Consider the following 17,083-nt stretch of genomic DNA (forward strand, 5'->3'; position numbering starts at 1 on the left):
GTAAAGAAGAAATTCTGAGATGCTGAGCACTAAATTAAAGTTCCAGGGTGCAGAGAACTGGTTAATCAGGCCCCCAAGAAATTTTGTGGCTGTAGAGAGCACAAAAACCAAGAATCATTCAACTGGCATGTGGAATGCTTAAGACAGCAACTAGGTGAACCTTGACGGAGGTCAGGGACAAACCCACCAGTATCAGGTGTAACAGACAGAGAATGAATTCAAGCGAAGATGGAGCCAGGGATATGATGCACTATGTGCACCAAATCTGGAAATGCTTCCACTTTTCCAGGTAAGACTTTATTGTGGTGGGTTTTCTACTGTTCAAACGAACTGTCTGGATGTCAGGAGAACACTCCTGCTTTAAGTCTGGGAGTCATGGAGGAACCAGGCTTTGAGAGATTGGGGTGGGTAATGGAGCCCAACTCTCAGGGCCAGAGGTTCTCCATCAGAGGAAGGTGAGGAGGTGGATACATGGTCAGATGCATCAAGTCCAGGAACCATATCTGCCTTGGCAGTGCTGGGGCTATGAGAATGGTCACTGCTCTCTCTTGTTTCAGCTTGTTCAGAACTTTGTGAAGCAGAGAGTTGGGGGATAGGCGTATAGTAACCTGAGAGGCCGAGGGACCAGGAGAGCATCTCCCCGTGAGTTGTGACTGTGGCTCCCCAAGTAGGAGCACCATCTTGTGCTGGAAGGCATCATGTAAAGGGCTACCTCCGGAAAATCCCAGGTAAGGCAGATCTCTGGAAAGACCAAATCATACAGTTCCCACTTTGTGGTCTAAATGGAGAACTCTGCTCAGTGTGTCTGCAGTGGGTTGCAGCCCTGGCACATAAATTGCTGAAATGCATCAGTTCCATAGTTTTACTGACTCTTCGCATAAGGATTGGGATCTTGCTCCTACTTGGCAGTTTATGTAGTACATGGCCACTCAGCTATCACTACTCTGACCAAGTAACCCCTAATAATGGGTAGAAGTGAAGAAAGGCACAATGGATTGCTTGGGTTTCAAGGACACTGATATGAAGTGATGACTCCTGAGGGGTCCACTTACCTTGAACTGTAAGATCCTGGAGGTGAGTGCCCCAACCTAGGAGCAAGATGTCCCTGGTGATAATGTATGCTGAAGATAGGCGTGACAAGGGGGGTCCCACACACACGGAGGGTGCTTCTACCAACTGAGGAGTTGAGTAAGTCCGTGGAACTGAGATGCTTCTGGACAGTTTATGATTTTTGATGGTGTAGACTATCTTGAATCAAGCTTGAAGGCACTGGGATTGCATTCTCAGATAGGCTGTTATGAAAGTACAGGCTGCCATGTGCCCTAGCATGTGCCCTAGCAGTACCAGGTGAATAGAAAATGATTTCTTTGAAGAGTTTTTCCTTCCGAGGAGTCCTTCCACTGAAAGAGTCCAATGCTAGTATGGACTAGTAAGTCGTTCAGAGCTGTTCAGCGGTGGGCTTCTAGGTAGAAGACGCCTTTCTTGGTAGTGCTGATGCCTCGTTACCATGACAGGTAGGAGCCTCAGTGGTACCCGCACAAGGGTGCGAAATCTCTTTGCTCCCAGATCTAAGAAAGGACTTCTCCCTTCTCTTCTCTCTATCAGGGGACTGGAGTCCCTTATATTTACAGGTCTTCTGAAAAAATGATGCTGTCCCCTGGCCTCAGGTTGCTGGAGATGGAGAGAAGGAAAGAGTCTAAGGAGGCATTCCATGAGAAGCAGTTTTAATCAGTCTTCTCTCAGTTTGAGATCTGCTCTTGAAGCCGGAGCTGATCTTACACTTTGAAAGGATGTGAGCCTCTCCAAGGCAATGGAGGCACCTAGAGTGCCTGTCACTGAGGGAAAAGGACCTGTGGCAGATCTGGCAAGGCTTGAGTTCTGGGATCTTGGGCATAAACCAATCATTGAGAAGGCCCAAGGCAAAAAGGGGGCCCCAACTTTAAAGAAAAAAAGGTAAAGAATACCCCCTTTTGTTTCCCCTCCACAAAAGCACAAACCATGTTAAGTGAAAACAACAAAATAAATTACTAAAAAAAAACAGGTAAAAAACCCAGTGTCAATTAGATAGCAGACACTATAGAATTCAGTCTTGAGTTGCAGGCAATTGAGAAAAAACTGGAGTGGTGCAGGTCTGCTCCTCCCTCTGTATATCATTGTACTGGAGCACGAGGAGGCATACGGTGCAGGTGTAGACGTATGGACATTGCTAACAAAATCTGATCCATAGTGCATGAGTACATGCACATCCTCATGTGGCGCACCCGGAGAGACAGTAATTCAAATAACACAAGAGTCCCCCTCTTCCACAGAGCTCTACATAAAGTGAGGTGGGAAAAACCTAACTTAAGCATAAGAGCTAAACACTTTGCTACTCACTCACAATAATCAGCAATGATGCTCCAAAATTCTGCTACTCTGTTGATTTCTTGTGCTTGTTCAAGTATAATATACGGGCAAACCCACCTATATGGAAAGGGACTTTTCCATTCACAGAAACAGTTGTTCCCTTAACATTAAAGAGAAGAAATTAATAAGCAAGTAAGCAGAGAGGGCTTTATAGGCAAGTACATCTGTAAAACTACTTCAGTATTGGTGAAGTTAGCAAAAGGGAGAAGAGCTGAAAAAATGTATCTGTCGTGCCAAAATCATGCACTGCAACTGAGAATGATACCCAAAGCACAATAATGTATAACCATTTAAAAAAAATATTAAACTTTTCCTGCTTTTCTGTGTTCAAGAATTAAAAAGAAAAATTCCACGCTATTTTTATACTCCGGGTAAGGAAATACGATTTATAATTTCCTTTGAAAATCCTGAAAATTACAATTAATCTTAATTACTATAGAATGACAATAAAACATTTCAGATAAGGCCAAGTTTAGCTACTAGTAATTAAGACCAATACCACTGTTAAAGCCAATATGCAGAATTTCAAGCTAAACTCAAAACATACACCAGTTTATTTAATAGGACTCCTAAAAATAAGAAGCTTGGGAATTATTTTACAGTCTAACTATAAAATTGCTCTCTACTTTAGAACCTGAATGATTTCCAACAGTGCTTGACCAGTTTAAAACGTCCTCAAAAATATATTAAAGCAATTGGGAATTAAAAACCAAAAACCAAACCAAAAAAATCTAAGCCACAATTCTAGGTCACAATGAAAGACAAACACTACTTACTTTGTAGCCACAGGACATTTTGGTTTTATGTTGTGGGGGGAAGTTAACCATTATTTGCCAAATATTTGTGAAATAAGTAGTTAAAAATAAAAAATAATTCTGTTTGTTGTTTGCATGTTAAAACAGACTTAACTGAAGATTATTAAGTCTGACAAGGGAAGTGAGGGAATATATTTAATTAGATCAATATTTGAGAGACAGAGACAAGCTTTCGAGCTTACACAATGAAGAGCTCTGTGTAAGATTGAAAGCTTGTCTCTCTCACCAAAAGAAGCCGGTCAATAAAAGATATTCTCTAATCCATGTTGTCTCTCTCTAATATCCTGGGACCCACACAGCTACAACACCACCACATATGTCTTTCTTTCAAATATTCTTTGAAGAGCAAAGCACTTCAACTAGGTTTTAGAAGCTGCAGTCACATGATTTTTACCTGGATGTCCTGTGATATTTCAGTTGTGGGAGGCGGTGGGGATTCTTCACACACAGCAAGGCTCCGAACTAGCTTTAACTTTGTACTTGACTAAAGAAAAGTATTTTTAATTAAAACTAGAGCTTAAAAAAAACCAAATGTACATCAGAACACCTCACACTGATTATTTCACTCAATTTAATGCCAAACGCATAACAAATTGGCTAAAATATATGTTTAATATTTTAAAATAAAGTCAATCATTTCTGAAAGGGAAAAACAGTCACAGCTTTGAAGTCATCATAATATCAGCACAACAGAATAATTCCAATTAATAAAAAAAAAAGTAAGCAGCGTTGGAAAGGCATTTCCTCTCTCTAGCAATAAGAAGCCACCAAAAATATAAAGGCAAACCACAAAAGCAGACAACTAGACAAGACAAAAATCCAAAAGCAAAACAAAAAAACTTTATTGCTAAAAATAAAGGCTATAGCTAAAGTCAAGGCATTTTTCAAAGCAACAAGGCTTCATCAAGCATGAAAAACTTCCATAGCATGCCAGCACACAGGTCTACTGTACCTTTGACCTTTTTCCTGTCTGTCCAAAAGACTGCACTGGCCGCTAAATGGTGGGCATGACAAAAAAAGTTCATATTAAGCTTTATACTTAGACTGTAAGAGACATTTTTAATGCAAAAATCTGCAGAGCAGAAAGAAAGTAGTTATTATTTAATCATCAGCTAAAGTAAACATAAGTGTTTTTAGCCTAAGGATTGTGAGCTATGCCATTTTATGTGGCAAAAATCCCAGATTTCTCCTCTTCATTCAGCATCTTGTAAAACATGGGCATGGTGAAAACATTGTTACCAGTTTTGTATAATTGTTTTACTCAAAGTCAGGACCAGTTAACACTCTCAGGCAAATCCTATGTTTGTAATTCTCATTAGGCAATTTATTTGGTAATCTGACAAGAAAGTAGGTTTTATAATCCTGCTGCTGTTCCCTGAAACCAACTTGGAGAGCTATTTATAAGAAGAAGCACTCTTTTGACAAAGGAAAGGAGGCGGCAATGGCCCACTAACCAGGCAATGTCCCCCCTCCTCCATTCCTCCCTTCTCCCCCTCCCCCGCCCCAAGTCAGAAAACCTAACATTTAAAGGAATAGTAGTAAAAAGTGAATCAATTTTCTATTTTTATATATAAAATTCATTTACTATGTGTCTCTAGCTATTGCTATGCCTTCTTTCTCTTCCTGGCTTAACTCCACCTTTTCTTTATTCTTTCCTGAAATATACAGGAGTTACCAAACTTCTTCCACAGTATGCACTGCTTAGGGCTTGTCTACCAATAATTTTTGCATCAATTTATCTATATTGGTTTAGAAACTGATGTTGTTAAATCAGTGCAAACCCCAGTGTGCATGCAGTTATACAGGTATAAAGGTACTTGTATTGGTATAGCTTATTTCTGTTACTAACCTGATATGGTTAAAATCGGTACAAAAACTGTATATAGCAAGCTTTTCTAGAGATTGTCTTGTGGACTACCTCCCAAATGCTTATGTGGAAGAGTAACATTGGGAAAGTATTGCATATTAGTTGCTGTCTTTAATGTAATAAGGCTTTTCACCTGTTTGAAAGACATTAACTATGCTATCCTTCCTCTCAGCTGGATGAGGCAAGCCAGCAACATGCAGCCAGCTAATTCTCTACAGATATCCACCAAACGCTTCAGACTGTAGACCATGAATCACAGTTTGGGAATTACTGCTATGAAAGATCATAAGGGGGAATTTTCAAAAGCTCATGTCCCATTGACTTATGGTCCTACATCACTCAGGTATTTTAGAAAGTCCCACCCTCATTGTGTATGTTTTCCTACATGGTTTTCAGTGTCTCTTCCCTCCTTGTTTTCTCTCTCCTTCCATCCCCTTATCTCTTTTCCTCTCTACCTCTTCCATTTTTGGTCTGTCCCACGTCTTCCCCTCCAAAATCTGTCCCTGTCCACACATCTCCAGGTAATTGCACATAAATATTCCCTCATTTTCATGCACTCACTCCCACCTAAGGCCATCTCCTTTGGGTCTTCAAAAGTTGTCTAGACATCTACTAACTCTCTAAACAAGATAGCTAAACCAAAATGAGGGGCTCCTCCAGCAACAGAAATAGGAAAGTCTACAACCTTCACCTAACTGGTGTGCTATATGGTGCTTAGATTTCTACCAGTTTCTCCTGAGTTTTTGAGGGTGAGGCCATGGCTCCAGTAACAATACTGCAGTGTTCAAAGCTACTTAGGAGTTCCATACTTGGAGCGTCCAACCCAGTACATATCGGATAAATCTTTCCCTCTCCCAACCTCATTTTTGTCAGCACTGCTGCCATCTCTCGTGATTTTCTTCACAAGTCACAGGATTTCAGACTGGTTTGGAGCCAGTCTTAATTTGACATGAGACGTTTCAGCCCTCTCACAAATTTTAGCCCTGTTTGGGGGAATTGCCTCTGCCAACATAAATTAGCTGCCTGCTCCACTTTCCTGCCTCCTGAAGAAGAGCAGCAAGTCACTGGTGGTGGAGGAGGAAGGCAGAGCTCTCTTTCCTTCTCTGCTCAGCAGCCTAACACCATTCTCATAGGAAGGGAGGGAGGAAAGAGGGCCCAGCAGCTCAGATCCCTCCTCTCCCCTGCCTTCTTGTGAGCAAAAGCATAGCTTGTCTCTGCTCCTCCCCGACTTGCAACACCAAGTCTGAAAGAGGGGAAGGGTCAGGAACCCCTGAAGCTGGCTCCTCCTTCGCCCCAAGTCTGGAACTGGACCTTACTACAGCCACCCCCACACTTAGAAGGAGCAAATAGACAGCCCAGGCTGCTCTTATAAAAAAAAAAAAAAAAAAAAAAAAAAGGCCGGGGGGGGGGGGGGGGGGGGACGGACGGACGGACACCACGACGACGATGACACAAAAGCTCATTGTTTTAGTTACACTGGAAGAAAGAAATGTTATACTAGTTAATCACATAGATGAAGAATGTTGTTGCAAGCAGAAAACACATTCTGATTAAAACAGAAGGCTGCCTATATATTGGCACATATCTCCTCCCTGCCTCCTTCCTTATGTCTATTGCAGTCAAAAATGAAATTTCATTGCCACTATGTTTTGTTGTTCACGTCACCCAATATCAAGTCAGTGCCTCAGACTCAAATGGATTTTTACTTTATTACTACAGACCCCTTATGAGAGTAACTTGCTAGTGGACTGTAAGCGGTTTAGACATCATATATGCCTTGAATACATATTAATAAGAAGTTACTAAGCTCACTCTTTGCCCCCTTTACTCAGGAAACTATCCATCTGTACCCCCTCCATGGCAACTAACTTTATAATTGACCACCCCCATACATACTCCACAAATTTAGCTTCCTCTTGGAGCTAAAAGACAATTGCAATCAATAGGCACAACTCAACAAATGAGACATCTTGTCTGGGGAACATCAGCTAAAGTATATGTTATCTAGGAAAGGAAAGCTCCAATGACTGATAAGGAGTTTTCCACCTATTTTAGACCCTTAAACTAAAGACTCCCATAATTTACAAGTGTATAAAACTTCCATCTTTGTTGTTCTGCAAAAATCTGTTACTCTTCAATAGCATAAGAGTTTTAAGTGACTGTGGCTAAAAAGTTTCTTTGGAAAAGCTTATATTCCTTGCTTTCCTGTCATGCTATCTGCTAAGGGAAACTAGACCTCGTATTGTCCATAGGCAAGTAGAACTCTGGGGGAGCACATATAAGCAGCTGGGGGGTCAGGAGGTCTGAGGCACTGATATTGGGGCACAGGGCAGCTGCACTTTGTGATCCACAGAAAGGCTCAGGACAACGCCTGTGCCTAGGAATGGTTCCTATAGACCCAGAGCCAGAAACAGTGACTATATCCAGATCCAGAGGGCTTAAAAGCACAAAAATGCACTCAGTCTTGGACCCCACATACAACAGATCGATGACTGTCCATAAGAAAGGTTTGAGCCCGTTTGAACACCTACAGCAGGGGTGGGGAACCTCCGGCCCGCAGACCGGATCCGGCCCGCGAAAGAATTTGATCTGGTCCGCAGGAAGAATCTGATCCGGCCCACGGGCGGGCGGGAAGTGCGCGCCGTCGAAACCCTGCCGCTGAAATCCTGCCGCCGTCTGCCCATTTTCGGCGGGGGGAGCTCGGAGGCGGTTACTGGCCCACGGCACCCCGCGGACACTGTAAAACCGCGCCGCCGAAAAGGCGGAAACGGCGGCGGCATTTCGGCGGCGGGGGTGGAGTCGGCGGCGGCGCGGTTTCACGGCGGCGACGGGACAGTGCCCCTTTTCGGCGGCGGCGGCGGGATTCGGCGGCATGGCCCGCGAATGACGGTAGGCATATCAAAATGTCCCTTGGCAGGGAAAAGGTTCCCCACCCCTGACCTACAGTCAGCTTAGTCCTGCAATAAGTCCAAGGGACTGGACTACATGACCTCTCAAGATCCCTTCCAGTCCTACAATTCTATGATTCCACTGGAATGACAGCACTTCAACAGGCCAGGTCTCCAATATGTGGAGCAGCAATGCAGGCATGTTTTCCCAGGAATAGCGAGCATATGAGCAAGTCGTTAGCTTCAAATGGTGATCTCAGATTTTTGTTAATGGCTCAATTTTGGTATTAATACCCAAACAAGCAGGATTACAAGTCATTTCAGAATCTAAATAACTTTTGTTGTTGTTCATACCTTCCAGGCCTGTGAAGTGCAATTCTGCCCTAATTTCTCCACATTTAGGAACTCTGATCTCTCAAATTGACCTAATATGCTGTCTAATTACAATATTATAACCAATCTAGAACAGCATTAGGAGTCTGTCATTTGGTATAAATGAAATCATTCCTTTACCTCCATAGCTGTCAAAGATTTTTAATATTCTTATTTTAGAACCTATTTATGGCTTTAAAAATAGTGTGGGATACAAAAGTATCTCACCCTTACCAAATTAGGTAATTTGTGTTAGATCTGAGGATGGGGTAGAGCCTTAGTTAGTACAACTTTTGTAACAGTGATCAGTATTTTTCCATGTTCAAGTGTATGCTCAATTCCTGTACTATGGAGATCTCTCTTCTGTTTCGTTAGAGAATGAATCATGAACAAACAGTATTTCAGCATAACATAGAATGACATTCACAAAAGCCACAGTGCAACGAGAAACCCTATCAATTCATCTATTGAGGAAACTGTAATAATCATATCCATACATACACTAGAGTAGGGTAGGGCATTTGACTGGTACAAAAATAATTGATCAATTGACCAGTCAAATAATATAAAAAATGACAAGTTATTTTAAATCACTAATTTTTTAGAACACTAACAAAAGACTGAAACTTTGCAGTGTCCGGTAGGCTTAGTCTTAGATAGACACTTAGGCCTAATTACATAGGACAATTTACTTAAATGAGTTATTTTAATTAAAAAATGTGAAAATTAAATGAAGCTTTAAAATATGAAATTATTATTACTTTTTAAAACAGTGTTAGGTTAGCATTTAAATATGAACGTTATTCAAGACAGAATAATTACAAAAGAAAAGTGAAATTAAATAAAAACAAACTCATAGCAACTGTACAAGAAAAAAACATTTTAAAATGCACTTATCCTACGTAGACAGCAGAACAACTCTTTAAGCAGCTGTCCATCTTTTCTCCATGTTGGGACAGGAGATTTAATGATTGTGAACTGTTCTCTTCACCCTCCCCACCCTTCTGAGTTAATTTCTGTATGTTTATCTAGTCAGTTTAGATTGCAACCTCTTCGGGGCAGGGACAGTGTTTTAACTTGTAAATCACCATGTACGTTGATGGCCTGGTATACAAATAAAGACATACATATAATGTTTATTCTAAAAGATTCCAATCAAGATGCTCAACTTTCAGTTACTTCATCCTTATACCCCACAAAAAGTGGCATTAGCATATATTAAATTGAGTTATCTAAACATTTAAGTAGGCTTGCTAACTGATAGCACTATGATACTATGACACTGCTGCCTACATCAGGGCATTCTTGCTTCAAGATTTGACAAAATTTGCCCATGGTCAAGTAGCTGGACAATTGACCAGCTTGCCAAGCCTGTGCTAGAGTCAAGTAATCAAACAATTAAATCAGAGGTTTTCAACTGGGGATATGCGTATCCCTGTGGGTACTTCAGACTATCTTAGGGAGTATGCAAAAGGATTGGGGCAACTGCCTCGGGCCCTGTGCTTCGGGAGGCCCAGCTCCAGACCCGGCAGGAAGCGGGCGGCTGCAACCCGCCTTCCGGCTGGGAGCAGAGATCAGGCAGGAGGTGGGTGGATGCAGCCTGCCTCCTGGCTGTGTTCCAAAACCAGGTAGGAGGCGGGCAGTTGCATACTAAGAGGGCCAATCCCTCAAGTGCTGGCCCAGCACGCGCCCACCCCCCCAGGCCAAGGGGTGAGGGTCTGAGCGGACACCGGGTTGTGGGGCTGGAGCGGGAGAGCCAGGCGCTGTGCAGCAGGTAAGTGCGGGGAGGAGGAGCTCGGTGGGTAACTGTGGAGGGGTGGGGTGGCAGAGCCAGGATAGAGCCAGGCACCGTGCGGCAGGTAACTGTGGGGGGCAGAGCCTGGCGCCATGTGGCGGGGAGGGGGACAGGTAAGTGTGGGCGGAAGCCCTATGCAGGAGGAGGTAAGTGGCATGTTCCCCGTGGAGGTATAGACTCTCCCTCTCTTCAGGATAGCTGTGGAGCGGTGCCGTCTTATGGGAGCCAGGGACCTCTCCTGCTCTGCGCACGTGAGGCGGGGGGGGATCCAAATGCAGGCTTCCAGGGTATGCCACTGGAACCAGGCAGAAAAACCATGAAGGGGTACTTCAGGTGAAACCTTGAGACCGTAGGGGTACAGTTTCTAAAAAAGGTTGAAAACCCCTGCATTAAATTAAACACAAAACTAGAAATGTTTTTCAACCTCTTTCTGACAATAAGCTTTTCATAAATCTATATATTTACCCATACATATTCAGAGTTTAAAGGGCTCTGCCAAAACAGTTACACATATGAAACTATAAATCCATGCTGGGAACACAAAAACATACCTCATAGAATTAGGAATTCACCAACCTGCATTTTCAAAGACACTGATAATACAAAAAGAATGACATAATCCAACATGAAAGTTACCTACAACCCAGTACGATAAATGCATTCCATATTTCATTAAGCAGAGTTACAGTAACTTTCTTCATCATTCAGTTCAAGACCCTGTATCATGTATCATTTCAAAAAGTGAAGCAAGTCTCAAGACACAGGAAATACAATTGTGCACGGAAGGTAAGAATTGTTTTAAGTTTCTGGAGGAGACAGTGAGATTTTTAGCTCCAAATGCACAAAATACAAATATATTAGTCACCAAACAATAACTCATCTTGAGAGAGTTGCAGTTTGTTTCTCTCTGCTTATGTGAGATTTAACTCAATACACATTGCTGTGCTGGGGAGACAATAAGAATGTACTGTATATCGTTTAGGATAATTCTAAGATTGTGGATAGGGAAAATAGCAGCTCAGATACCATGTTGACAAACAGAACAAATAAAACAAAGGTAAAGAGATCAGATTAGATAGTAATGGATGGAATTCTCTTATTTGACTAAATATACATGTCTCCGTAACCAAACCACACCACAAAATACTGTGACTACGGACATATTCACACTACAGACTTCTGCAGGCACTGCTGTGTCAGTCAGGGGTATGAAGATGTGTGTTCTCTGATTGACTTAATTATGCCAACAGAAGTCTGAGGCATAGAGACAGCTATATTGGCAAAGCTGTGATTTACTTGGTATATATCTTACTTCACTCATGGGGAATGGTTTTACTATACCGGCACAAGCACTTTACCGGTACAGAACGCTCTAATATTCCTAAACCAGTAAAGCACTCCTAGTGTAGACACAGGCTAAGGCATGATCAACAACACAGGCGACACGCAGTTCACATTACATTCACATAATATTTTTATGCATTTTATTCACAGAAATTTCTAAGGCACTCTGCACTCTTACATGAATGTTGTAAGGGGATGGATGGGGAGGGAAAGCAAAAATTGGACACACAAGTTACATCACACAACACTAAGGAGCACTGACTAGGTGGTAAGAATGCATAGGTGGTATTTCTGTCTCATTTAGTCAACCACAGATAGTGAAAATGGCGGTGATTTCAAGATGTATATGTTGAGGATACACTGATATGCATTTAACAGCATGGAAGATGGAGCCCTGAGGTCAGCCTTCGAGAAAAGACTCTCTCTTTGTGTGTGTCTCCCCTCCCCCCAAACTCCTCTCCCCAGAGCAGGAGAAACCCAGGGGTACTTAATTAAAGGCACACAGGGATGGAGGCTGTGGAATTTGTGTTGGAAAGGAGGGATAAAATACAGGTACAGAGAGAGATATTTGTTTAAAAAAATAGATTTCTAAAATTTCATCTAATTCTATCAAGAAATGGAAAGATCTACATAGTGATCGTAACCTCCAAAATGGAACTATAAACCTTTAATGCAAAATTTGTCTTGTTTATTTTATATAATGCAAGCATAAGTGTCCTGGCTCCAGACCTTGCAAAAGCTCTACCTCTACTACTTTCTACCACCTCTCTCTCCAGTCCAAATGAAGCTGTCCTCTTCCTCAATCTCAAATAAAAAGCTACAACCTTCCATTTCCATTTTTTTCTCTGCTATTGTCAGAGTACTTCTTTACGTTCCTTCCGTAATTGATTATTCACAGGATGATATCACATCCACAGATTAAAATTATTTTTAATGCATGGAGGATGGTATATTTTTTGACTGGACCAATGTACAACATCTTTAGATAAGTTAAAAAAGGCTTTTTCATACAGTAAAAAAATCTATAAAACATGAATGATTCATGGGAATCATTTTTCAAGAAATGCCTAATAACATATTTTTAAAAATATCTTTTAAAATGCATTAAAAGATAATAGACTGCAAGGTGGATTCAAGCAAAAGGTGGATTCACATGTGCTTTTTAGGGCAGAGACAGTCTTTTCTTTTTTAGACACCACCACTCTGGCACTACCACATTTTTCAATAAATATTTAAACTAAAATAATTACTGCTATTATTATTGTGCATATTGTAGGATTGCCACAGAGTAAAGAAGAACAGAACAATCAGGTTTGCATGCTACTCATAAAATGTGTTAATAGCATGTTTTGACAAAAATATACAATTCCTCCAATAATTGTGCATAAAATATTTTCACTGTATAGGCTTGCATCTCTATTAGTTCACTCACTGACCAATCCGAAATCAGCATACACAAGCACAATATCCTAATGGATTCTTTCTATAAAACTGCTCTTTCACATATGTGCCTCTCATTTTGAAACCTGTTTAAAAACAACTTGAGGGTCATGAGAGAAAAACTGGACAACTTGAATAGGTGATTGTCCTTCCCAAATTATAAACATAAGGCTTCATTATTCCTTACAGCCGTGGGTGGGCCCCTTATGTAACATAAATAAATGGTTATATATTGTGAGCAGTCAATTTGCTATGTGCTGTACAAAACAGAGGAGAACATGATTCCTGCCCCTCATCTAAATAGATAAAAAAAAACATGGGTTTATCACAAAGCCACGGAGTAAATTCATTTTAATTAATTTTTTAATAAATAAATAAATACAAGTGTAATATGATTTTGCTGGCAGACTAATTTTGGAGGCTGGGCAGATAGGAGGATTTTAAGAATGGATCTGAATGGATAGACTGCTTGCTGCTCCAGGATAAGGAGCACATTCTGGGCAAAGAGGCCAGTCTGTTGGAAGGAACAAAGGCTATGTGTACATTCTCATTTATGTCGGTATAACTTATGTCACTCTGGGGTATGAATAAGCCATCCTCTGAGCGACATAAGTTACGCTGACCTAAGCACCGGTGTGGACAGCGCTATGCCGGTGTGAGAGTTTCTGCCACCAACATAGCTACCGCTGCTTGTTGGGGGTGGATTAATGAAGTTGACAGGACAGCTCTTCTCCTGTTGTCTTTGGAGCAGCTATACTAGAGCTTACAGCAGTGGAGCTGCATCAACACAGCCGCACCACTGTAAACTCTTTAGGGTAGCCATAGCCAAAGATGAGAATGATATAAGAATACAAAGGAAGCAAGCAGGCTGAAAGCTTTGGGAGAGCTGCAGGAGGGGTTGAGGGCAAAGGGTGTGAAGTGGTAAGGGGAGCAAATTACCCACAGTAAAACAAACAATGTATCAATGGATCCAAACTATCTTCTCCACTGATTTTCACTACATTTGATTACTTTATTCATACACTGCTTGAGGAGACAGGCAACACAATTCATGCATGCTTGAGGAGACTGATGAGTCACACTTTTCTTATTCAAATTGTACTTAAAGTGATGTATACAAATACATTACTCAACATACTACAACTCAAGTGTTCTGATATTCGAATCCTTGTGTCATGAATATTTAATTTCTGGCTTCCAGAATTGTGAAGAATCCATTTCACTACATTATGGAAGGAAGGAAGCAGAGAAAAGCAAGGGTAGAGAGTGCATTAAAAGTAATCACTATTCTCGCTCATGCAATAATATGCTGGCTAGTTTACCTATTTTATCTTGAAGAGCTATTTTTACTTGGTCCCCCGAGCATCATCTGGTCAGAGTATTAATACTGAGTGGTTGATGGGACTCGGGGAGTAAGTTTTTAAAGGAGCAGGTGTGGTGGTGTGAGAGGACTGACTTTGCACAGCAGTGTACTCAAGAAAAGTCATGTTCTGTGCTCAAATTAAAGTGTGTCACAACACTACCACCAAAGTCTTGTACAGGGCCTGAGTTGAAACAGACACCAGAGCTTCCTTCACCTTCTCACTTCATGAGAAAACTGCCACAGCTCATCTCAGGAAACTACTTCGCCTGAAAGAGGCCTTTGCTCAACTATCAATACCAAAGTGCCTAGAGCACCAAATGATATTGTGCTGAGAAAGATCAGAGAGGCACTAGCTACACTGTCACAAGCCCATGACGTCTCTGTAATGGTTTATCTCACAGGGTTTAGCTCACAATACACTCTCCCATTGCATGCAAAAGTTACCTCCTGTCATGATCTCTATGCAGGTACTAGGCCCTACTATGTAATTACCAACTATTGGCAAGCATCCATTCCCTCTCCTGACTGGTCAACACAGGCCTCTAGGTAAGGTGCTGGACTGTGCAACTGACCTTTTTCAGGCTGGGGTGCACACAACTTTTTGCTGTGTCATCCAAACCTGCCCACTATTACGTGGGTAACCTATGTAGAATATTCCTAACACCAGCCCAACAAGCTTCTTTAAAAAAAATTGTTAGATTATGGACTTCTTAAAATCAAGTAGTTTCTGAGACTAAATAAAACTGAATGTCAGGACCTATTCACAATCCTTATCTCTACAACTGTAAATCAAAATGCCTGGGAACATAGCTTAAAAAAATAAACTGATAATTTCACTACAAAGACAAATGTTCAATTTAGTAATGTCAATCTAGATTCTACTATGGAGAAATTAAAAAAAAAAAGTTGTTGCCTTATGCCTCTACAGCATGGAAAACTCAGCTTCCTGAAAGAAGTTCAAACAAGCTCAAAGACATGTTACTACAGATAAAAGCCTGAATGTTTTTCCTCTATTGAGAAACTGTCAGTCTGCCTTTAACCTCTTCAAGAGTAACTGGCCATTAAATATGTGCGCTTATAGAAACAAGAGGTGAGGGGAGTGGTAGACGAGATATAATCCTCCAGATTCACAAAAACTGGAAGTTTGCTTGGCCCTTTACTAAGAAATGTGTCATAAGTAATCACAAGACAGAGTGGCAGAGCAAGAGAAAGATCTGTGTTTTCCATAATATACTGGTGAAAATTAAGAAGAGAAAGACTTCTTACCGGCATGTCATTTTTGTTGTCAGTACAACTTTCATCCTTTTCTACTTGAATTTGCTCATGGCTTCTTGATTTTATAAGGTTTTCAACTGGGGTTGTGTCTTTAAATTCTACCTCTGAACCCTTCATTGTCTCAGTTTCATCCTTTAGAGTAACAATATCAGACATCCTCATAAGAGGTTACTTGAAAATTCTACAGGAAATAAGGAACCTTTAAGAGGAAAAAGAAAATATATATATTTACTCAACAGAGATGAAATTTTATACTAATTCAAAAATATTTTTTACACTCCCCCACACACACCCACCCCACTTGCAATAGACTTTGCCACCAAACGGACATTTTCCCCACTAATTTCTTTCTTTTTCTTGTGTCTTGTGTCATCATGAATGAGCATTCATCTTAGTTCTATCACCTTTATCCAGATGCTTATCCTACAGGTGCACCTTAACAAAAAAGGCATGAACTATAAGTTTATGCTAGTAGGTGATTCACTCCTTCCTCCACATCTTAGACATCAGCTTTTTCAAATACAACAATAGATTTCAGTTCTATCATAAGTAATTGAAGTTCCTCTAATTTGAAGAGAGAAATTTTATTGGAAAAAGCATAGGGAACCAGTCTGGAGAATCAGTAAGCCAACACAATGAACTACTGTGCAAGATTCACAAAATGAATGAAAACTTCCATATTATCCACTTCCCACTCAACTACAGCACACATGAACAATTATAGATATGACCTTATATGTCAAAGGGAATTAAACTGGTCATTGCAACATTCTTAAGTATCAGGAAAAGAGACCGCACTGAGTATTACAATGGTGGAGAAACAGCCCCCTAGATGATGATGTACAAGAACAATATAAATGTTCCATATATCAAATAAGCATCTGGAATCACTCTCTTACTCAAGTCACAACCAGCAATGCAAGGAGATCTGAAAACAATAACCCTCCACTTCACAAAAAACCAAAAAACTCATGTAGAATGAACTTAAATTTAAAACACTGATTTTATTTTTACATTTGATGGATTTTAATTAAAAATAGAAAAGATCTAGAGTACAGTCTATGTCAGTTAGATACAATACTTGTTCCTTATTACCTGATGTATCAAGATTTGGAATTGTGGTCTCCCACAATAATAAAATAAAATAATCCAAGGTTCCTTTTCACAGTCATCAACCAAGATGTCAGTTGTAATGAACCATCTGGAATACGGCAGGAGGAGTCCCATGTCCTTGTCACCAGTGTAGAATCCTGGACTGAACTATACTGTCTTGGATCAAGAATACCATCCCTTTTAGATGCCTAAAACAACAAAAACAGTTATTTGGTAACTTTCATTAATGAAAATCTGGAATATATTTTTTAAGACTAAAAACAGAACCAAGTCAGCATTTTTTATTTCCATTCAATTTTGCTTGTTCTTTTTGTTCTACTTGTTTAAACTGGAGAAAGCTGTAATGTTTTTCACCAATTCCCAAAAGTACAAATTAATAAGTGGTTATAATAAACAAATTAGTAT

General features: G+C 40.7%; 1 protein-coding gene across 3 annotated transcripts in view; it reads right to left on the bottom strand.

Moving 5' to 3' along the window:
- R3HDM1 (R3H domain containing 1) overlaps positions 1-16,797 on the bottom strand; it is a 118,735-nt gene extending 101,938 nt beyond the window's left edge. For 2 of the 3 annotated variants that reach the window (XM_067549525.1, XM_067549524.1), the window contains exons 1-2: positions 16,661-16,797; positions 15,557-15,764 (exon numbers count right to left, since the gene is read on the bottom strand). In XM_067549525.1, coding sequence (XP_067405626.1) covers positions 15,557-15,727 — 171 coding nt within the window. In that variant the 5' untranslated portion in view covers positions 15,728-15,764; positions 16,661-16,797. Of the gene's footprint in view, positions 1-3,615; positions 3,706-4,173; positions 4,216-15,556; positions 15,765-16,660 lie in introns of all 3 variants that reach the window. The other variant, XM_067549526.1, reaches the window with a different exon arrangement.
- Positions 16,798-17,083: the final 286 nt, after the last annotated feature.

Source organism: Emydura macquarii, unplaced genomic scaffold, assembly GCF_026122565.2.
Source record: "Emydura macquarii macquarii isolate MOO-44397 ecotype Brisbane River unplaced genomic scaffold, CSIRO-AGI_Emac_v2 contig_1253, whole genome shotgun sequence".
NCBI lineage: Eukaryota > Metazoa > Chordata > Testudines > Chelidae > Emydura > Emydura macquarii.